Source organism: Natator depressus, chromosome 2 (assembly GCF_965152275.1).
Source record: "Natator depressus isolate rNatDep1 chromosome 2, rNatDep2.hap1, whole genome shotgun sequence".
Taxonomy (NCBI): domain Eukaryota; kingdom Metazoa; phylum Chordata; order Testudines; family Cheloniidae; genus Natator; species Natator depressus.
In genome coordinates, this window is record NC_134235.1 from 241,631,571 (window position 1) to 241,655,771 (window position 24,201).

Sequence of the window (24,201 nt, forward strand, 5' to 3'; positions counted from 1 at the left end):
TTTTTTGGGAAGTTTTGGCACTGCATGGTGGGGCAGAAATGAGTTGTGCTGGGGTGACTGGCACTGCATGGTCAAGTTTCCATCATGCAACTTTCTCCACCCCATCATGCCATCTCTATCCCATCATTTTTGTACCTATTTCAAAAATCCCATGACCCCATGTGGGACTTGTTGCTGCTGTCTGCCATTTCCAACAGAAGCACGGAGCCTGCCCAGCTCTGCACTATTGTCATGAACGTTGTGAGCACAGGAATCAGAATTCTCTGGTATTTGCAGAGCCACAGGGAACATGACCATTTCCTGGAGGGCAGATGGCAGTGGGACATAGTGAGAACCAATTCAAGATTGTTGGTGGAGTTCATGGAGCAGCTGCAAACAGTGGAGTGCCACTTCCAGGCCCAAGAAATGAGCATTGCCTGGTCGGATAGCATCATCATGCAGACTTGGGATGACGAGCAGTGGCTGCATAATTTTTGGATATGCCAGGTCACATTCGTGGATCTGTGTGATGAGCTCTCCCCAGCCCTCCAGTGCAGCGACACCAGAATGAGAGCTGCACTGAGCTATCAGTGGAAAATCATTTTGGAGTTGGAAAATCTACTCAGGGAGCCATTGTCATACAAGTGTGCAGGTCCATTAGTCCCTTCTTGCTATTCAGGACAGTGACTCTCAGCAATGTGCAGGACACAATGGATGGCTTTTCAGCTATGGGGTCCCTGAACTGCAGTGGAGCTACACATGGCATATCTCTATTTTGGCAACAGACACCTTGGCACAGAGTACATCAACAGAAAGGGCTATTTTTCTCTGATAGATCACCAGAGACGCTTCACTGACCTCAATGTTGGCTGGTCACAGAAGGTGCATGATGCTCACATCTTTAAGAACACAGAACTGTTCAGAAAGCTACAAGCAGGGACTTTCTTTCCCAATTGGAGGTATACCAGTGGCGATGTTGAAATGCCAATAGTGGTGCTGGGAGAGTCACCCTATCCCTTACTCCCCTGGCTCTGAAGCTGTACACTGGCCACCTTGACAACACCAAGGAAAGATTCAAGTATTAGCTCAGCAGGTACAGAATGACAGCTGAATGTGCTTTTGGTAGGCTGAAAGGGCGCTGGTGTGTTTACTTATGAGTTTGGATCTCATTGAGAAAAATATCCTAATGGTTATAGCAGCCTGCCACAGGCTGCATAATATTTGTGAAAAAAAGGGGGGAAATTTCCTGCCAGGATGGAGGTTGAACAGCCAGACACAAGGGCTATCAGAAGAGTTCAGTGCAGAGCCCTTCAACTCAGCGAGGCTGTGAAAGAGCACAGAGTAATACCTTGTGGTGTACTGTGCTCTACCTGGCCCTGCTGTTTGGGGGCCTCTTACAAATTGTGTGGTGCTTAGTACACATCTATGAATATGACACTGTCAATGCACCTATTAATTTTGTGGTACTTGCTGTACATTTATGATGATTACATTGTGTTTGTCACTGGTCCCATGAGTTTTGTCACAGTGTACAATAACTACTAAGTGGGTGCTTTCATTACCACCAGGTACTCTGCAGCATATGTTGGGAACTAATAAAGATTCATTATTTTCCACACAATACTCTTTTATGGAGTAACAGAAACACATAAAAAAAATTCTGTGCAAGTTAAAAGCAAATATATTAAAACCTTAATAAATGTATGGAACAGAGCTTAAAGAAGGGAAAGGAACAGTCATGTCCATTTAAGCTACAAATACATCAACTGTGGCTCTTAGAGATTAGTGTATGTGAAGCTGTGGTTGTCCTAAATGTCCTCCAGTGTGGAGTGGTAGGGGTAGGGGATGCGGCCCCTAATGCCAAGTGGAATATTGAGGAGGGGTGAAGAGGGGGAGCTATGCTGGAGTTCTCTATGGACTGCAAAAGGAGGTGAGCCTGGGATTGTTGAATCTATAGATCCACAAGAGTCTGCAGCATATGTGTTTGCTGCTGGAGAAGCCCCATTACGTCCTGGTGCAATCCCCTCTCTGACTCCTGGGCCTTTCTCTTGTCTGCTCTTTCCTTCTCCATACAGCCTGAAATATTCATTCTCTGGACTCTCTGCTCATGGTCCAATGTAGCACTGGCTTGCAGGATCTCACCAAACATATCCTTCCATATTGTTTGCTTCCTTCTCCTTATCATGGTCAGGTGTCCATGGATGTGGAGGGAGAACACTTCAGGTCTGCAATGGCACCAGCTACAGATAAAATGCATAGAGGTACCATTGTCAGTATAGTCACAAGTGAAAGCAAAAGTTAAGATTCAGAACTCCCTTTCCTTGCTCCTCTAAAATTTTAAACAAGACATGAAAAGAAAAGGAGTACTTGTGGCACCTTAGAGACTAACCAATTTATTTGAGCATAAGCTTTCGTGAGCTACAGCTCACTTCATCGGATGCATCCGATGAAGTGAGCTGTAGCTCACGAAAGCTTATGCTCAAATAAATTGGTTAGTCTCTAAGGTGCCACAAGTACTCCTTTTCTTTTTGCGAATACAGACTAACATGGCTGTTACTGTGAAACCAAACAAGACATGCTTATTGACATTTCTGCTTGAGAGTGCTTTGCACAGCGCCACTCCAGCCACGGTAAGTATGGCCCACCAGAGTTGAGGGAAAGGATGAGGGAATTGCTTGGTTGCATGAAGCTGTGGGTGGAGAGCAATGGCACTGGATACTGGCACCGTTTTCCCCAGGCGGTAGTGATTTTATCTGATATCTCACTCTTGAGAGTAACAAAGGTTGAGAGAGCACAGCTCCTGCTGGTGTCACAAAGCTGCCTGGGCCTATATGCTGTTAACCCGGTTACTGCATGGTGCCTGCTGAAGTTATTGCTGATTGGCGTGGGAAAGTGTCCTACCATTGTGGAAGAAATAAGGATCCCTAGAAACCTTCAGGACAGGATTGCAATGTACCTCCATGGAAGTTTCCTGAGATCTCTCAGCAGGATTCAAATGACATCACTCTGTATATAAACAAACTGCTTTTCATGCCCCCCCAACCCCCAGTCACATGTCTCCCATCCTTCTTCTCTTCTTCCTACACCTACACCTCACTGTTTACACCAGGTGCCTGTGACTCGGGTTCCTTGGGGATACCTATGGTGTTGTGCGGGACTGGGGGGTCTCCCCCAAGTATGGCCTGCAGCTCTTTGTAAAAGCAACAGGTCTATGGCTTGGCACTGGATCAACTGTTGGTCTCTCTGGCCTTCTGATATGCCTCCCGCAGTTCCTTCACTTTCGCGCAGCACTGCTGCTGATCCCTGTCATACCCCCGTCTCCTGCATCCCCTGTGCAAGCTGCTCATAGATGACCACATTTCTATGGCTGGTCCGTAGCTGTGCTTGCACAGCCTCTTCTCATCACAGGACCAGAAGATCCAATATCTCCTGTCTACTCCAGGCCAGAGTGCGCCTGGAGTGTGTAGGTGGTGGGTGAGGGAGACTGGGCCTCCCCAAACAGCCAGGCGTGTCCCTACCCACACTCTGTCCTCAGGGCCCTGCTTTGGCAGTGCTGCTGGGCTCCAGGGGCTGGGACCACGCTGCCTGCCTTCCTGGAGCTCTGCCAGTGCCCCGCTCTGTCCCTCCCGGCACTCCGGGGTTGGGGAGGCTGCATTGGCACTTTGCACTCTCCCTCCCAGTGCTCCGGGGCTGGGGGGGGCTGCGAGCATTAGCCAGCCTGGGGCGGGAGCGGGGGGCCATGGTGGGGGGCTCTGGGTTCCCGGTGTGCATGTAAGGGGCGGGACCTCGGGTGGAAGGGATGGGGCTGTGGGCTAGCCTTCCACATCCAGCAGTTCACGCGCCGCCCATGGTAGGCGGCATGATCGTTTGGGCAGCTGCACCCAACAATGGAGAGCTGCTAGTGTGCTTGCCAAGCTGGGCAATAAGGGAAAGTCATTTCAAAAATTCATGGGGTTTTAAAAGGCAAGGGGGCTTCTGGTCTCTGTGACCTCTGGGCAGTGGAGTTCACAATTGTCAGTGTCGGGCAATGTGGTACAACTGCTGGAGGACTGGTGGGGTCTACATTCATGCTGTGTCAACCTCAGTACATTGACCATGGCTCAATGCCACTTGGGGAGGTGATATTATATCAGTGTAATGGAGAGCTTACATGGAGCAGAGATAAATTTAAGTGTAGACACACACAACTACGTTGACACCAGGGAGGCTTAAATGGACTTAACTTTGTACTGTAGACCAGGCCCAAGACTCAGTGGGGCTAGTTGAAGTCATCACTGTACCCTACCCCACCCCAACCTGGGTTATACCTCAATTACCTACACTGAGGTTAAAAACTACCTATGCCTTGTCTCCACTAGGATTTTACATTGGGATAGCTAATTCAGGTTAGATAACTCTAAAAATACCGGATCAGAGCCTTGTCAGTGAGAGAAAAGGACAAATTCATCTCTTCTCTTGAACAGATAAGGTACTGTATGGCATGCAAATCCTGTCAAAAGAGCTTTTAAAGACACATGTATTTGACAAAAAGGGTTATACCAATCTGACCGTATTAATTAATCTTAATATTTTGTATTTAGTACCTTCCTCTTTTCCCACTGAAATCAATGGGAGTTTTACCTCTAACTTCAGTGAAAGATCAGGAGTGGTGCCTTTCATCTAAAAATCTTAAAGCATTAATTGAGTAGACCACAATGGGTCAAATCCTGTGAATTTCTTTCTTCTTGTTTTAAATTTAAATACATTGAAAACATCCAAACTGATTTCCTTGGTATCTGGTACCCTGGGCCTAGGCCATGATCCTGAAAATCCTTACTTATGTAAGTAGTCTCTTCTCCTGCGAGCAGTCCCACTCAAACAAATTGAATTATTCAGGTGAGTTATTCAGATCCTTCAATTTGAATAGGATAAATTTAATCTTAGAGTGATTATTTTTCCTTTTAAAGTGACTGATTTATGGCATTTGTAATGAAAATGCCAGGAGAACTTTAGCTGTAAATGTTGCAAATGTTCAAATGTTTCCCATTAGGCCCCTTTGTGCAATGTCATAAAAGGCAAAAATTTGGAAAACAGAGAACGCAACTAGCATATATTCTGCAACAATCAGATAACAAGTAAAATAATCACCATTTATCAGCTGAAAGCTTTAAGAAGTAAAGGTGCAACTCTGAGATACACTTTAGTAAGGGAAACTGGATTACTACAACACTTTGTATTTCCTCCTTTTTGGCTGCCTCATTAATACATGAAAAAGCGGCTCCTGCAGTGCTCTGATGCTTTCAGCATACTGTGTCCTACACAAAACAATAAATAAACAGAACGTGGATTTTCAGATAGGAACCCTAGAGCATATAGTTTTAGCTGGTTTTCATTGGCTAGATCCTAACCTGACTGAAACAAGAAAGATCAGAGATAGGATTCTGTGTGTCTGTGCTGGTATCACTCAGGAATCATTCCACAGAAGACAAAAACATTACCCTATATACCTTATATGCTCTTGTATCATCCTAAATGGCATGTGTGTTGTTATGCTGTAAAAAGTAACGGCCTGCTGAAAAGGACCTGAATAATTGGTTCTGGTCTTGCACTGCACTAAGGAGCAGCATGGGAATGGTTAATAGAAATTAGAGTATATAATGACTAAACGAATAGAAGCAAATGAAATTAAGGGATTCATCTACTAAGATCATGTCTACAGCACATACTTCTACTTGCATAGCTATCTCTGACAGTGTTGTGAAGAGGAGTGATTCCTGATTGACATAGCAGAGTCAGCAAAAGCCTCTAGTGTAGATAGCTATGTTGGCACAACGATGCGTTTGCCAGTATAGCTTGCTTTGCTCAGGCTGGCTCCATTTTGCCTGTATAAGATAAGCTGCAAATAGGAGTGTTATGCTGCTAAAGTACCTATGCTGACAAAGTGCTCCTAGTATAGACATGGCCTAAAGCCTTGTCAACATTACTGAATTTTACAAAAATATTCCCCCTGGTTCCACTATTACTTCAACTGAACTAGTGTTAGCACCAGTTAGGGTTGCCAACTCTGACTGAAGTTATTCCAGGAAATTTTTCCCCCTAGCATGACGTAATGTCATTGTCTGAAAATATCCTATTAAAATCTCCTGGATTGCTTTCAATAGTCACCAGGAGATCGATGCTGATTCTGGGAGACTACAGGCCAATCCTGGAGGCTTGGCAACCCTAGCACCAGTGGAGGCCTAGGTTCCCAGAGCCCAGGATTGCTTTTACCACCATGTCAACTAAACATGACAGTGGGAAGACACCAGAAGCCAGTTCATCTGAACTAGTGGTTATATGGTGGGAATCTTTGTAAAATTCCCTACTACAGACACATTCTAAAGCTTACTCTGCTCTTTCAAAGGAGCTCCTACATTCTTTGATTTTGCTGCTACTGACTTAAATGGGAGCAGGATTGGATCCAATGTGCTTCTTGTAAATCAAGGCTTTGAACTGAGAATGATCACTTCTTGACCTTCTGACTAAGACCAAGTGCAGCATCTATTATTATCTTTGTGCATCTCTGTCCGGGGATTACGTATTAAATGGATTTTTGGAACTAGAAGATGGTCTAGCAGCTTGCTTCTTCCTTTCCACAGAGTGTCTCCAGGAACTCCTTGGAGGAAGAAGGAGAGAGAAAGAACTGCGGATGTTCAGTCTGCTTGTTATAATACAGCAACTGGTTTAATGCAGGGATTCCCAAACTACAGTCCTGGGTAGTCCATCGGTAGATGCAACTGCATTCTCCAGTCAAGCTCTTAGAAAATCTTTAACTCCATGTGACTCGTGTTGTAATCTTGTTCAGTGTTATACAAAACAGTGTTTTCCCTATTTGAATACCACAGTTTGCTCTCAACATTTTTTAAAAGTGTAATTTTACTAAAACTGGTTTCAAAGAGATCTTGAAGCATTTCTTTGAGTGCATATTGCTAGTGATTTCTCTGGTCACAATTGTTTACATTAAAATGAAAAGGAAATATATGTACATTGTTTATTTAGTGTTATAGTTTATATGTATGTAATCATTAAAATGAATAATTTTCCTCAAGAAGTGTTAAGAGTGGGCCGCGATGCCTATTGCAGCTGCATAAGCGGACCTCAGGGGAAAAAGTTTTGTAACCCCCAGTTTAATGAATATGGAGTGATGAAGGAAGGCACTGCCTTGTATTATATCTTTATATTTTTCATTAACTGTCATCCTTATAATAAGAGAACTGATTTCCTAACCGTTTTTAACAGTGTCTACACATAGTATCCCTCCTTTCAGCTTCCCGAGACTCATTAAATGAAAGTCATGATTTGTGAGGCATAAGCATGGACACACTATAATCTAAATAAAACAAGAACGAACAGAATTGTGGTTAGGTCCATCCCCAACCAACGGAATATACACACACATATGCTTTCATTAAAATGTACTCGCTGTTTGTTTATTTCTTGGTGTGCAGAATGTAGTTCAAAATGAACATATCAGAATATGCTGAAAGTTGCCTGGTTTGTTAGAGAGAAAAAATGGAATTTAGGACATCTGAGTATTATTTCTATCTCTGATGTTGAATTTGGGTAAATTGCTTGGCACCTGTGTGCAGTGTTGCCACCTGCTAGGTCCTTACACATCTGTCATTCCAAGCAGCCAAGAGCCCCGCTGGCTTCAACATTCTGTCCCTGCTACCCAGGTTCTAAAGCACATGACCTTCTCACAGGTAACATGGAAAAGAGATCTTACTGCAACACATTGATTCCCTCTGTGGACATGGGACTGTAGTGTTCCTCACTCCCTTAAAATGGGATGACAATACTTAGCTCACAGTGTGAAGACTAACTCACTATTTTGTAAAGCACTTTGAAGTTAAAGAGCATTATAAAAGAGGTAAGTATTAGGACTTGTCCACACTTGAAAATGAATTTGGATGAAGGTACCACCACTCTTACTCTGGAATAAGAATGTCCAAAAATAGTTATTCAGGGATATTCCAGAATAGCTATTCTGGAACAACTCCATGTAGAAAAGCCTTTATTATACTGCCTTCCGCTTCCAGAAATGATGTAAAATAATTTGTTTTGCTTGTTTAATTCATCCTGTAGTCATTTTTAGACATAAAAAGCTCAGAGCAGAGAGAAAGAGAGAGAGAGTTGTGAATGACATACAAGAACGTGACCCGATACCCTAACCTTGAGCGGCAAATTTCGACAGAAGAGCGGGCTGGCGAGGGCACTGTGTTTGTACAGCGCCAAGCACACACCGTTAGCACATAAACCACCGTCAGATGCAATACACTGAAAATAACTCTCACGCAGACAAACGTGGAGCAACAAATGTCGATGCCACAAAATGCTGCGCAAAAACGGAATCCCAAACCGGCGGGACTCTTAGAGCAAGCCCCCAAAGGATGCCTAGCGTGGCATGTTACCTAAGGGCACGCGGGGCAAGACAGCGTTGCTGGCGACCCGCCACCCGTGGACGGTCCCCGAAATGCCCGGGGGAGCAGTCACGAGGCGGCGGAGCGGCGCCCTCCAGCGCACGGCGTCGCCCGGCTCGCAGCGGCGGGGCAGAGCCCAGCCACCTGGCTCGCCGCAAACTTCGCCGCCGGTGCCCGCGCGAGCCAGCGGCGCTCCCGGGAGCGTTCCATTCCGCCCCGCCGCGGGGCTGCCCGCCGCCCGGGCAGATGGGGGGGTGGGCTCGAGCGCACCCCCTAGGGGCGCGCGGGGGCCGCCGCACCCGGCGGGTCACGTGCGTGTGACAGCCGCTCTCGCTGGCCGCGGCAGCCGCGCCGCAGTTCCACCCGCAGCAGCCGTCTCGAGCGCTCGCTGGAGCCGGATCGCGCGGAGCCCGGGCGCGCTGTGCAGGAGTCACCCCGCGGGTTGCACCGGGCGGGGGCCGGGCTAGACCGAGCCGCGGTGCCGAGGAGCTGCAAGCGGCAGGCGGCGGCGGCCATGGCGGGGCTCCCCTGAAGGAAGCGGCGAAGAAGGAGGAGGAGGACGAGGAGGAGGAGAGGAGAAATCTCTGCATTCCCTCCACCCCATCCCTGCGCGCGGACTCCTCGTCCGCCTCCCTCCTGTATGCACCGCTGAGACCGCGCGAGGACTCTGGCATCCACCGCAAGCCCCCCACGTTCCCCCCTTTTCTGTTGCAAACAAAGAGAAGAGAGAGAGAGAGGAGGGGAGAGAAAATCTCCTTGGCTCGAGTATGGCGGACCGCAGCCTTGAGAGCATGTCCCTGCCTCTGGAGGTGAGAGCCAGGCTGGCTGAGCTGGAGCTGGAATTATCGGAAGGTAAATGATTTGTGATCGTCCCTCTCATTTCCACCCCAGCCTCGCCCGCCGGGAGACCCGAGGGGACCCCGCTCCGGGGCTGTCTGCAGCTCCAGGGTGGTGGGAGCAGTAGGCTAGGAGGAGAACCGGGGGGCCGAGGGGGAGTGACACTTCGATGGGGGGGTTCCCTGGAAGGTTGATTGTCTCTGCTGCAGTGTGTAACCTCTCGTCCCCAGCTTTGTGTCCTCATCTCCTGTGTGTATTTTGCATGGTACAATTGTTTCCTGTGAGTGTCAGTTTCTCCTGGTATGTGACACAGCCTAAGGAATGGGGGGGGGGGGGGGAAATCCCACAGAACATGGGGTTAATTTTTTTCCTCTTTCTCCTTGTGACTCTCCATGAGGAATGTGCTGCATTTTCAGTTTCTCTGGAAACTGGTTTATTGAATATTTTTTTCCGTGGTTGCTTTTGTTTTCTCCCTAATTCCTGATGGCGCCTGTTGTCTCTCTCTTTTTTCTGCCCCTTCCCCCCACTACCTTTTTCTGAGGCTGTGTAATTTTTTTCTGACTGTAAATTCCTCCTCTTTCTCGCTGCCTCTCCTGCCACAGTGCTGGTGGAGATGGAAGAGGGGGCTTTGGCAGCAGGATTTGCTACTCCAGTGTTGCATGTTTTATTACGGAAGATGGAAAAATCTTAAGGGCTGGGCTTGCAGGGATTCCTGTCCTGCCAAGAAAATGCAGTATTACAGAAACCTGCTATATACTTTGTAACAAAACCTATTTAAATATATCCAGGGACTTGCGTTGAAGCCCATGCAGTGGAGTCAACATTTAAATCAGTTGCAACAAAATAATAATATCTAGGAAGGTTTATTTAAAAAAAAAAGCCAGTTAATTATTTCTTTAGGAGAAACAAGGATTTTAGATTAAACAGAAAAGTCGTTTAACATTTTTAATTGCGAGCTTGGGATCATTCTCCGGTTTGGTCTGTTTGGATGCTCCACGGATTCCCTGGTTGGAAAAGATGTCAGTGTAATTCTCATATTATTGTTCCTCTGATTTGGAGGATAAGCTGAAGAGACTAAACCCTCCACCCAGCGTGTGTCTCGCTTCACATTTTGATGTGTGTCAGATTGGGTTAAGTAACGAGATGTGCCGAATGATTATTTTGTATGAGGATTACTTATTGGTTGGCTACTAACGAGTTCATGTGCTCAAATGTCACACTAAATCTATAATTTGTATCTAATACATTCCTCTCTGGGGAAGAGAGTGAGAGTATTTCTGTATCGTAACGCTAGAGTTTGCTGTGTCCAGGAGTAAAATTCTGCTAACGGTTGGTTGGTCCCTCTCTCTTATCAAAGACAATTAACGTTCATCCACCTCGGAAAGGCTGTTAGAATGATGCTTAACAGAAGGGGGAAAAAATAACCCAGCATGTCCCAAATTAGTCGTTGGAATAGCTCAACATATCAAACTTCATTTTTTTGTAACGGTTTTAGAAGGGCTTGTTGCCAGAAAGTAAAATGTACTCATGCCAATTTCCACAGCAGGGAGGAGCTGATGTTGACATTGTATTTTCCTTTTAACGCTTTCAGGGTGAAGAGCAGAATGAGCTTGTGGCTCTGTGCATTGCTCTCAGTCCTGTAGCTTTTTTCAGTACCCTGAAATCTTGAAATAAAGGAGATTAAAAAGGGAGATTGCCTTATTGCAGCCTAGAGTGCATTGATTGGCCCTTATCTGTGCTAATAGGGACAGGAAAAGCTGACTGTTTATACTAGAGTATGCTGGATACCCAGCATTCTGGCTGCAAGTAGAGATGTTGAGTTCATATAGAGTGAGTATGATCTATATATCAACAGTATAGTAATGAAAACAAATTTAAGATATACTATATTTTCAGGATGCTATAATCAATCTGAATATAGCTTCCCTCTGAATGATGTATTTCTGTGGTTAAGAACAGAGTGTTGGTGTGCTGAGCATAATCCAGTAATGTATTGAGGAAGTAGGATATGTTTAGCAATTAGACATTTGTACACACAGTCCAGCTTCATCCCTGGTGTAATTATTTACTTCATTGGAGTTCCAGCTGGAGTGAACTTAGCCCACGAACGGTATCTCTTTCTTTGTGGCACTGAACCCAACTCCTAGTGGGCAGTATGGCCAATGTCTTCAAAACATGGCACCCATATTTTTTAACTCTAAATACATGAATAGTTTAATGGGGAGGAGGGAAGGGGAGACCAAGCACCATTGAAATGACTTCACTTAAATGAGTGGTCTAAATGAAGTGAATCTAATGGTGATTGCAGGTGCTCAGCACCTCTGAAAATTATGCCACTCATTTGTTAACTTTAGGCACCCACATTGGAAATTTTGGCCTATGCCCATACTTTCCCAAGGTAGATATATCTCTACATGCACTATGATCACTATTAGAAGGTGTAGTTGTAGGTAATATGCTTATCATGCTAGCACAGTACTTTAAATAGTTTTCAGAGCAATTTTGCATTGCTAGGCCCTGATCCCACAAACATTTGTGTGTACTTAATTTTGCTATTTTGAACAGTTCAATTGAAATCAATGGGACTGCTCACAATAGTAAAGTTAAGCACATGATTCATACGCTTGCAGGATTAAAATCTCAGTGTGTGTTGCACTTATGTTGTGATAGTGTGTCTGTATATTAAGGCCCAGTTTCAGGAAACTCGGGAGAGCAAACAGATTCAGGACAGCAATTAAGCACTTGCAGAAAGTTATGCATGTTCTTAAGTCCTATGAAAGTTAATGGGACTTAAAGATAAGCTTAACTTAAAGCATTTGCTTAAGGGCTTTCCTGAAAGAGGGCTTATGGAAGAAAACTGTTGTAGAGAGAAAAGGAGGACTTGTGGCACCTTAGAGACTAACAAATTTATTTGAGCATGAGCTTTCATGAGCTACAGCTCACTTTGTTGACTGTGTGAAATGATTGATTGCATTGCTTATGCTTATGTATGTTTTAGTGTATCTATCCAGCAACACAGTGTTGACACATCCGTGAGCTCTGTGTCTCGTAACTGTAAGCTGTACCAGTACATTCTGGGACTCCTGGTGCACCTGTCCCATAGTGCAAAACACACTTGTGAGCACCAGAGGCTTTTGGGCAACTTCCAGATGAAAGTTGCTGCATTTTGGCAAGGAGTGACTGATTGTTTGTGGTTTCTTATTCTAGAGCCAATACTTCTCAGGTGTTGTAACCAGCTTGTACAAACGATGGGCTCAATCTTGCAAGTATTTATGAATGTGCTGAACTTCATACGTATTAGTTGTCTCACTGGGACTGGGAGAGCAGTGCTGTGTCACAAGCACACAAGACACTGTTTGGCTCTTACAACCTCAGTGTCTTTCAGCTTGGCTTTTATTTTTTTTTGAGTGGGGCAGCAGTATTGTTTCACTTACAAATAGATTCTGATCTACTTGCTCAAGCTGGGTAGTGCCTGACTTCGTGCAAAGTCTCATTGAATTCAGTGGTCAAGGTAACCACACGACCTGCCCCATAACCAGTTTGGATATGATGTGAAGTGTATGGGACAAGGTAAGGGAGGGTGCTATGATTTTTGTCCAAATCTTGAAGCTGACCTGCATTGCTCTGCAAGGAGGAGATGTACCTTCTGAAAGTGTTGAATTTGTAGGGATTGTGCTGTGATGGTTAGGGAAGGCTGACCAAACTTCTGCAGCAATCCTTGCCTACATTTCCACTGGTGACAGGCTTAGCTCTGGTGAAGTCTGAAAATGATTATTTAAAAAAAAAAAACAACAGTTGTTAAAGGGTTTTAAAATGTAGTATGGATGTAAATTCAGTTAACCACTTTCAGATCATGTTACTTTTCTTAATATGATTAAAAGTTGGTGTGGCCAGAGTCGCAAAAACCTTATAGTGTATGTCTGCAGTCTAAATCCATGTGAGAAGGTGAAATATGTATGTGTGTACTGTAAATTCATCACCTCAGGAGTAAAGTCCACTTTCATGTTAAGTGTTGAGGTGTAATTTTATGTTCCTTACCATGATGTTTTCCCTTAATGTTGGAGCAGGGAGAAATGTTACAATGTGTCTCTGAAAATATAGAAATGCAAAACAATGGTTTGTGAAAGTGTTTTAGGTAAGTAGTGGGTCTTCTATCATCCAGTTCAATATTCTTTAAGATGTTTGTATGCGTGTGTGTGCATGTACACTAGTAGATTACGGGCTTGCTCTGAAGCTCTGTAGTAGTTTCTACTGTCTGTACTGGTGCTTGCGTAGCTGATGAACTGTAGCTCTTCTGGGCTGATGCAATCAGCATCTCACTTCATAGTGTAGTTCTTTAAGGCTGTTTGCAATTTTAGTTTTCTAACCCTGTATAATTTTTTTACTGGATGGAATTAGATGAATCATCTTATTTTCTACTAACTGAAGATCTGATGTAATAGTAATAAAAGTGTTTTGTAAATGTCTGTGCATTATAAAATATCAAAATTAAAAGACCCATCCATTTCTTAATAGTGCCTACCAATTAGAAAGAATTGCTCTAGAAATACTTCTCTTTTTCTTTGGATTAATTTAAGGGTATACAAGATTACATTGCCCTTTAAATTACTTTCTGATCCTAAATTAATTGGGAAAAGATGCTTTAAATTTCTTCCATTATTTTATCCAAGTGTCAGATAACCTTGTAGAAACACGTAAGGAACCACAGATGCCATATGGAAAATGTGAAAAACATCCTGTTCAGAAATTATTCTCACTATATGCTGTATATGTTAGTTTCTTTCCTCCTCCATTTTATGAATATGTGGCATAGTTTTTTGTTTATGAACCTTTCCCAAAAGAATATTTTTCATAAAATGTCAGCAGATCTTTTTTATGAATTATTTATTGATTCTCAGAGGGTCTGGATGCACGTTCAGCTAATTAATTTGGCCCTCAGTTTTAGTTATGTCCATTGGCCCCATTATGTGCATTAGTGTTTGGATTTATTGGGTTGTTGTTTGGCCCAGGTTGCAAATTAATTTGTTGGTTGTAGGGCTATGTGCTCCCCGTACCCATCTCCTCTTTTTGTGTCTGTTACTATGCAGTGTTTCCTTCAGGATAGGAAAGCAAGGGCCTCATACACTACTAGAATAATACAGTCAGCAAAAATACAAGTGCTTTCAGAAGGGAGATGTAGTTGGCAGGGTCTACCATGGAAACTAAAAGCAGCAAACCTGTATGTCTGGATATACTCATTGGGTTGGGGCCAGGGAACCTTAGTTCCTATAGTTAGGTTTCAGAGTAACAGCCGTGTTAGTCTGTATTCGCAAAAAGAAAAGGAGTACTTGTGGCACCTTAGAGACTAACCAATTTATTTGAGCATAAGCTTTCATGAGCTACAGCTCGCTTCATTGAATGCATACCGTGGAAAATACAAACACCCATTTTTTCATGGTCTGTGTGTATAAAAACATCTTCTGTATTTTCCACGGTATGCATCCGATGAAGTGAGCTGTAGCTCACGAAAGCTTATGCTCAAATAAATTGGTTAGTCTCTAAGGTGCCACAAGTACTCCTTTTCTTTTTCCTATAGTTAGTACTTAAGAATATTAGCCAGCTGACCCTATACCAGCATAGCGGGTTAAGACTGTGGAAACCTGAATAACTACCATACCTGTATGAATTTGGGGAAACAGTAATTCTTTTGCTTTAATTCATTCTTGAACAGATGGTACTCTAGCAAATGGGTACAACCAACCTGTCCAGTGGGCTCTAAAGAAACTTGAAGGTGAAGCTCTTGTCATCAGTTGTGCTGGACAGTGTACTGGTTTGAGAGGAGAGCAAGAGAGCGATTGTTTTATAAATGCAGCCAGAGTCGCTCATGAGTTAATGCTCTCATTTAAAGCAAGGGAATCAGAGCTTTAATATTTGTTACATTTGTAGTTATTTGGCTTCGCTCTGATATCTGAACTCAAGACCTTTAGTGGATGTTGATGCATCACAAGGATTTCCCTAATGGCACTGGTGTGCCTTGGCTACTCATTCATTTGAAACATATTTTAGTGTCTTGTAAAACATACAATGCATATTCTGAGGATTTCCCCAAAGCAGCTCTCCTGAAAGTATGCTGTAAATATATCATTGTTTGAGGCTGCTATTGAGCAACGGTTTATGGTGAAGTGTTACACTTGATCATTCAGATGATCAGTACTGGGTTACACAACAGAGACACCATTGCTTCTCTTCTCAAGGATGTGTGAAAATTGCCTCAGGGGCATCAGTTTTGTTGGTAAAGCAGCCAGCAAGCAGTTTATTTATAACAAGAATAAATGGAGTGCGGGTCTGGCCTTTCTGACACTACATGTTGCCTATCTCTGGTTCCACTGCACAGTCCAGCGGGTAAAAGCCTAATATTGCTTTCCCTTGCCAAACTATACCACTTCATGTATATTGTTATTCAATATGATACCTTTATGCTATAAGAAGATAGCCTAGCCCACATCTAAAAATATTCTTCCATATTTTGGAGTACGCTGTCACATTTAGATTCAAACAGGCTTTACCCTCGTAACTCCATTAATCTGTGCTCCAGAGTAAAACTTCCCTTTAATTTTCTTCGGAAAAATGATTATTAAAAAAATCTCATTCTATATAAAACACAGGTATAATGGGAATGGAGAGCAGCAGAAAGATAAATGTCTCTCCAAAGGGACATCAATAGGTACTTTTAGGTTTTTATAGCTCAAAGTGTGTGGGGGGAGGGAGGGAGGCAGGCCTGGTCCACGCATACAAATTAGATTGTTAGCTACATTGCTCAGGGCTATGAAGTTTCACATCCTGAGCGCTGTAGTTAGGTTGACCTAACCCCAATGTAGAGCACAGCTGGGTTGATGGAAGAATTCTGCCGCTGACCTGGCTACCACCTCTGGGAGAAGTGGATTATCTACATCAATGGAAAAAGCCCTTCTGTGGATGTAGGAAGTGTCCACACTACAGCGGCACATTTGTAGTGTAGACATAGCCAGAAAATCCTAAATGTACTGTATCGCTTCTGTACTTAAAATTCACTGACTTAATTTTAAGTTTTATAAGAGGATATTTATATAAAGCATCAAGCAGGACTTTTTAAATAACTGCATTAATTCTTCAACAACTGTCAGACGAGATGACTCACCGCTGTATAAGAATGCACCACAGTACATAGCAGATTTGACATAAACTCTTAATCCTTGTGAAATTTTGCATTTATATTCCCCACCTCCCCTGTGGGTGAGCTCTTGTCTATGCTGAAGTCCTGATGATCCCACTCTGCCCCCCTTCCTAAGGACCAGTTTTGCTGTCCCCAGTCATCTAGCTGAGGATAAGATGTGGCCCACTGTCTCATTAACAGTGTTCTGTCCATTGTCTAAAAAGGTCACTGTTGTAACGTTTCCTTTCTTTCCTCAACTCATGAGGCTGAGATTGGTGCATTTCCAGACCCCTGCTGTCCTGTGCAGTGTTTATTTCCGTCTCCTTCTTATGTTATTAAAGTAAGTATATGCTAAAAATCTAAGTCTTGGTTTCACATAATACCGCTTGACTTAGTGATGCAAATCAGAGAATTGCTCATTTTAGGGTTGTGTAACTCAGTCAAATGAGTTTTACAGTCATGTTAACTAGAGCTTCTAATTGCTTGATCAAGTTTTCAGGACCACTACTAAATACATCCTTAAAAACTGTGAAATAGATTGGGGGCACATTATCCTCTGCTGCAATAAAGCACAGAGGGGCAACTCATCTTGAGGAATTCCCTGCAAATTGTTCCCCGAGGCAGGAGGTGCTTGGAAGGCCGCAACATTAAGAGGATCTGTGCTGCTTTTGAACTGGAGTCTCCTGAGGCTTCTCAGTAGCAGCTGTGGAGGAGACCCAGAAGGAGTTAATGCAGTTCTAAGTACAAATGGGAGAATTATAGGCAGGGAGGTTTGCAGGGAATGGTGCTGAAGCATTGCCAATTCCTGACTCCTAATCGTCTTTCTCTTCCCTAAGCCTGGTGGAGTGCTAGCAGAGCAACTTCTGCAGGATGCAAGGGGGGATGGGAGGAGTGCACCATGGAGATGGCACTCCTGCACCCCCTTTTGCAAGGGCAGTGGGAGAACTAGGCCATCTGAGAAGCAATACTTGAGTTGACTTGGTCAACACTTAGATCACGTATATACAATAATATAGTTACCATAATTTTCATACATGGGTGTCCAAATCTGGATACACCGATCAGCACAAAGCATCCAGGTGTGGAACTGGGCACCCAAATTTACAGTTAAAGTTAAAAATTAGGCCCTATGTGTTAACTGCTCCCAGGGACCTCTTTTAAAAAAATAAATAAAGAAAATCATACCTTGGGTAGTTTGAGTAAAGGGAGCAAGAAAGCTGACAACCTGAGAGATTCTACTATGAAAAGAAAGCCATTGTGAAGAGTTGTTGTATGTTACTAGTGCTAATAATCATGGGTGAGCTGAAAAGTGCGGAAAGCATTCCCAGGGATGATAGACTTACTACATGAGGTTTCATGTCTAGAAAGCAGTATCAAGTATGGGTCTACTCTTGGGGCTTGCAGATATTTGAATGACTGAATAGGTAGGGCAGTAGCTAAGGAGGGAAAGAAGGAAAAATTAAAATATTGGTTGTTCTGAAACAATTGTAATATGAGGATCTCTGTCAGGTCCTGTTGCAGTATATAGATCTTGTGACTTGCTATCTGGAATCAGACAACCTATTATACCTGATCTAAGTTAATGACGACATCAGACATTCCTTTTTTTCAAACATATTTTGACTATATGTGTAAATCAAAACTAAAAATATTAACAGCTCCATCCAGTTTCTTATATTAAAAGGAAAATTTTTTGTTAAAAATGTGTCCCTTTTCTTTGGCTGAAAGAATTTGAATTCAGAAAGTTTTCAGCCAGCTCCACTGGAAATGTCAAAGTATTGGTAATGGAACACTGTGTTTTACTTCTAGATCACTGGCTCAAAGGCTGCCTAGACTGGCAGAGGTTGAAAGTTTTTGGTTGGCTTTATGACCCGTGTGAAGTAAATTGACAGTCTTGTTCTTAGTGCACAGATGTCCTCATCACAGAAAACAATTTTGTTGCTAGGATCTTTTTATTTAGCAATCCCTGCAGAAAGCCCGAGACTGAATGCACATAGCAGCTGAACTATCCTTTCATTGCCAGAAGTGGCCCTTTTAGGTTAAAGGTGCAGTACATTGGCAGGATGATGTGAGGAAGTTTTCACATCTCTTGTCTATTTTGTACCTGTTCAGTGACCAAATGGAGGAAATTGGTCTTGAGGAATATAAATCTGTTAGCACAAATTCACTTAATGTTTTTGGAAAGATTAAAAAATCATATAATCGTCACAGCTTTTTCATAACTCGGTCTACTTTCTAACTACATTACATAAGTAATTTTTCAGTTTGTAGTTTTAGACCTTGAAATTACAGGAAATAATTAATAGTTTAACACCCTTTTTCTAGCCATGAGTTTGTGAAACACGTTGATTCACAATTCAGATTTCACTTAAAAATATTGTGCATGGATCAACAATTTTCATGGCTGTTGCTCATTATTTTCTTGATACGCTGATGTTTCATTCTCCCACTACTGTCTTCAAGCTAGACTGCCACACTGTCGTCATTGCAAGCAAATCCGAGGAAAATTGGGATCTTATACGCTCTCTTTTCCCCTTGCTGGGTGGAATGTGATTCAGATAAATAGCTAATATTTTGATGAAGACTCTGCACAAATAAAACCAGACTGCTGCACTGTGATGACATGTAAGCAGTTCCATTTTGCTAAAGAATCTTAAAATGAAAATTGCAATTCAAATGCTGTTATAGCTGTCTTTTAACAGATGCCTGAGGATGAACAAATAGACTTATCTAGTGAAATGGCAAAATGCAGAGACTTATCTATCTATCTTGCTACCACTGACATCAGTGGCAAAACTTCCATTGACTTCTAAGGGGCAGGAGTAGCTCCTTATTCTAAACAACATGATTAAATAGACTGAAGATGTAAACCAACCATTGCAAAATGCACACAACTTTTTTTGAGTGTAAAAATCTAGGAGTTAGCTTTATTTCCTTGGAGGCAGAAAAATATATTACATTGCTGGGCTGTTGGAGTGAATCTTAGTGCTAAGTGATAAAATAACAGATTGGCAAAATTTTTAATTGGCTCAGTGTTATAATAGAGTAGGTTGGTTTGTTGTGAGGAGCAGCAACAAAAGTGGTTAGCAGGAATTTTATTGTGGTATAAAATTGTATTGGAACTTATGTTTCTACTGATGATATGTTTGACACTTTCTAGTCATATGAAGTTCTCTCTGTGTGTCAGTTACAAGCCTCAAAAGTTGTTTGTGTGTGTAATATCTATCTGCACCATGAAATTCTCTCTGGTTTTGCATAAAAGTGGTGCAGTAGTTTGAAAGTAAGACCCTTACTATGGTTGTCAGAAGTCCTGGGTTCAAATATTGTATGTCTGCTTTAATTGGATGCTGGACTGTATTTTGGAAGATTTCAGAGTAACAGCCGTGTTAGTCTGTATTCGCAAAAAGAAAAGGAGTACTTGTGGCACCTTAGAGACTAACCAATTTATTTGAGCATAAGCTTTCATGAGCTACAGCTCCCTTCATCGGATGCATACTGTGGAAAATACAGAAGATGTTTGTTTTTATACTCACAAATCATGAAAAAATGGGTGTTTATCACTACAAAAGGTTTTCTCTCCCCCCACCCCACTCTCCTGCTGGTAATAGCTTATGTAAAGTGATCACTCTCCTTACAATGTGTATGATAATCAAGGTGGGCCATTTCCAGCACAAATCCAGGTTTTCTCCCCCCCCTCCCCCAACAAACCCACTCTCCTGTTGGTAATAGCTTATCTAAAGTGATCACTCTCCTTACGATGTGTATGATAATCAAGAAAAGAAATTTGGGGTCACAGTGGATAACTAGCTTAACACGGACTACCTGTGTTATGTGCCCAAGAGATCAAATGCAATCTTTGGATGTATAATCAAGGCAATACTGAGAAGAAATAGGGAGGTGTTATGATCACTTTATACAACCTTAGTGAGAATGTTACTGGTACTGTATCCGATTCTGATGTCCGCACTTTAAAAAGGATTTTGGCAAATTGAAAATGGTTCAGAAAAGAGCTACAAGAATAAACAAAGGCCTGGAAAACCTGCCTTGCGGGGTATGTCGATGCTGAAATAAAAGACGGGGGTGCCAAAGCTCCAAAACTGCTCCACAGCAGTTTTACAGCCCCACAGCCTATACCCCAGGAGCCCGAGTCAGCTGACCTGGGCCAGCTGTGGGGGTTTAATGGCTGTATAGACATACCCACAATGAGAAACCAAAGAAGCTCAATCTATTTAGCTTAACAAAGGAAAGGTTAAGAGGTGACTTTATGTACTAAGAGTACCTACATGGGGGAAAGATTTCTGATCAGAGAGGGCTCATTAATCTAGTAGACAAAGGCATAACAAGAGCTAGTAGCTGAAGCTAGACATACTCACATTAGAAATAAATCAGACATTTTTAATAGGGTAATTAACCATTGAAGCAACATACCTCGGGACGTGATGGATTCTCCATCACTTGAAATCTGTAAATCGAGACTGGATGTCTTTTTCTAAAGATACACTGTAGCTCAACCAGAAGTAATGGGCTTGATGTGGGAATCGCTTGGTGAAATTCTATGGCCTGTTTTATCCAGAAGGTCAGATCACATAGTCATAATGGGTTCTTCTGGCCTTAAAATCTATGAATATATGAATAAAAGTCCCAGCACAAAAGTAACTTGAGATGTCTCCCTTCCCCTCCCATCTTGTGCAATGGTGGAGTCTTTTATTAAAATTTGAAAAGACACACAGCTTAATACATTTTTTAAATTATCAAAGTATCTTTTTAAAAGCAACCTGCTGCCCCTCAAATTTGCAGGTTTGGGGTTAGTTAGGTGACTTTACATTTTTTTGATCGTGTTATGAGTGGTGTAGTTCATATCCATGTCCTCTTGGTAATTTTAAAATCTGGTATTACAGCTGAGTGCTTAAGATTTTACTGGTTCTTGAGAGTGTACAAATGATCAGTTAATGTCTATATGCAATAACTTTTTAAAAAAAAATCTGTATCCGCACCATAAATATCTGTAATTGCTCTACAGGTGGACAGGATATTAAATTCAGTTGGGTCAATAATATGGATTTCAAAAACACCCTTAGTGTACTTACCCTATAGATTGTAATGACTAGTTCAAAAAAAAAAAAAAGAACTAGATAAGTTCATGGAGGATAGGTCCATCAATGGCTATTAGCCAGGATGGGCAGGGATGGTGTCCCTAGCCTCTGTTTGCCAGAAGCTGGGAATGGGCGACCAGGAATGGATCACTTGATTACCTGTTCTGTTCATTCCCTCTGGCGCACCTGGCAGTGGCCAGTGTTGGAAGAAAGATACTGGGCTAGATGGACCTTTGGTCTGACCCAGTATGACCATTCTTGTGTTCTTATGACTACTATATAGCCTTTAAGTATCAGGTCAATAATATGGATTTTAAAAGCTCCCTATGTGTGGGTCAATAACCCACTTTTTAAATGGGGAATTATTCTTTTAAATAACCTGGTGAAAGAACTCAATTCTGAGATTGAAAATCTATCCTTCATATGCTCCATTTGTGCCTTGATATAGCTGGGAGGTAAGGTCAGAGTGTGTTATAGTGTGCTGAAATATCTTGGCACAAGAGGGAAAGTACACACTTTGGTGTGCTTGCTTTGGTCCCATTTAAATCACAATGTTTGTTTTTTCTGGTTAACTGAATATATGTATTGATTTTGCCTTTTTTCCCTTCCCCTGGGTGTTTTGAGTTTTGTTTTTAACTGTGTCAGCGTAAGTGGCTACAATGCGTCCTGTGTTTCTACATTCTCAATATACTAATTTGGAAGTGGTGAGTGGCTCTTTCCTACTTCATGCTGAAAGCAGCAGCATAACCAGTTCTCCTCAAAAGACTTTGGGCACTGCTCAGAACTGCTTTTCCTTGCTCTGATGTCTTTTTCCTTTTGCCTCACTAGACAGTCTCAACAGCTCTTATTTGTTCCTCTGCTTTCTGACAACGAGTGAAGAGTAGGAAAGATACTGGTAGCATATTTCTAACCCTTCAGCTGCCATCATGGGTTCCGTGAGTGCTATGTATTTGCTCTGATGCAGCTGCTGACCTTGAGTAGGAGACAACTTGTCTCATGGGCCTACCCCACACACTGGCCTCCCAGGTGACCTGAGACAACCAGTTGGGGAGGAGAGAGTACAAGTGCAGAACAGTCCATTCCTTCTAAGCAGCATAGAGGTCCATACACACAGACAGAAAACGCAATCTTTCACTAACAGAGAGGTAAGAAATGTCAACTTGCCTAATATGGAGTCTCCCTTTTCTACTCAACCCCGTTGTAGTTTTAGCTAGCAGTGCTTGTCAGTCATGCCTACTAGGAGGGCCACGGTTATGCCTTGGTGGGTTTGCTACACCCCCTCCAACTTTGGTTAGACATGCAGTAGTACTGGGCTCCAGTCCACAGGAGATGAAGTGAGCTTGAGCAAGTTGGTTGGACTCTGGTGAGTAAAAGGGACGGGGAGGAGAAAGAAATCTCTGAACCCAAAAGAGAACAGAACACTGTCAAAGGAAAACTTCCCCAGAGTCGAGATGCCGGATCCTAAAGAGGTAGCTAGAAATTGTAGAGCAAAGAGACACCCTCTGTTCACTAACTTGCTCCCTAACAGCTTTCTCCTGAAAGTATACCCCACAGCGCTCAGTTTGTTCCTCCTTTTATAACAGAAGCTAGCAGAGAAGTGGCCTTTTTTCTGTCCAGTGCCAGTCTCATCATCTGCCTCACTGTAAGGTAGATACTATCCCCTTCATGTCTGATATGAAATGTAGTTTCTGGAAAGGATAAGGAATATTCAGTATGGTCTGCTTTTTAGAGGAGGAGTGTGGGGAGCAGAACTTGTGAATTCTGTTCCTAGCTCTGTAACTGAATAGCCTTGACTTTAAGTTTCAGTTGCCCAAATGGGTATAATGATACCTACCTCACAGGGCAGCTGTGAACATTAATATTTGAATACTGGTTTGGGATCCTTGACTGATATGTGTTGTATAAATAGCTGCTTTTAAACTCCATCACCAGAAATGCTCATAGTTCTTCTTGGGAGCACAATACGTTATTGCAGAGTTCTGCAGAGCTATAGGAGTCAAATGCAAAAGTTCCCAAACGCTTGCATAGCCCTTAGTTCACGTAGGCAAGAATTTCAGTACTGCCCTCCCCTCTGCTTCCCTCCCGCAAAGGAATAATTTGAAGCATGAAGTCCAGTGATTAGAAAACAAAGGATGAAATAAGAAGCTTCTCAGTGGCTTAAGTACATGTCTGGAGGGAAGCCATAAAATGGTGAGGTTTACTAGAGTTTTACCAAGAGTTGTTCTTTCCCCTGGCTATTCCTCTGCTCCCAGGATGAGATTCTGGTTGCACAGAAATAAATGGCAAAACTCCCATTGACTTCAGTAATGCCCAGGATTTTAATCCTAGTGTTTGATGCACTTCCTCTTAAAGCAAAGACCAAGTATGACTAGAAACATTAATACAGGATCTAGTCTCCTCTCTTTCCGATGTGTGTCAGTAATTTTTGATGCTAATGTAACATCTTACATTTTTCCATTCTCTGCTGAGGTGGAACAAGGGCTAAAATCTACTTGGAGTGGGGAAAATAATTAGAAAAAACACAATAGGGTTCAGACTCATGACTGGGGTTCCGAAGTGCAAACACAATGCAAATAATAAACCCTGTTTTGTAGGAATGGAATTGCTTTTGGAACCTTAAATGTAACAGGGAAACTCATAGGGAATGCTTAATAAAAATCATTTGATAGCTGTCTGCTCAAGA

The 24,201-nt window shown here is 42.7% G+C and overlaps 1 protein-coding gene and 1 pseudogene across 5 annotated transcripts in view; both read left to right on the forward strand.

The window, feature by feature from the left end:
* Window positions 1–6,459: 6,459 nt before the first annotated feature.
* Window positions 6,460–6,616, forward strand: LOC141983544 (U2 spliceosomal RNA; annotated as a pseudogene).
* A 2,180-nt stretch (window positions 6,617–8,796) lies between these two features.
* Window positions 8,797–24,201, forward strand: part of DIP2C (disco interacting protein 2 homolog C) — a 478,491-nt gene continuing 463,086 nt past the window's right edge. For 4 of the 5 annotated variants that reach the window (XM_074946247.1, XM_074946249.1, XM_074946250.1 and 1 more), the window contains exon 1: window positions 8,798–9,269. In XM_074946247.1, the coding sequence (XP_074802348.1) occupies window positions 9,185–9,269 (85 nt within the window). In that variant the 5' untranslated portion in view covers window positions 8,798–9,184. Of the gene's footprint in view, window positions 9,270–24,201 lie in introns of all 5 variants that reach the window. The other variant, XM_074946248.1, reaches the window with a different exon arrangement.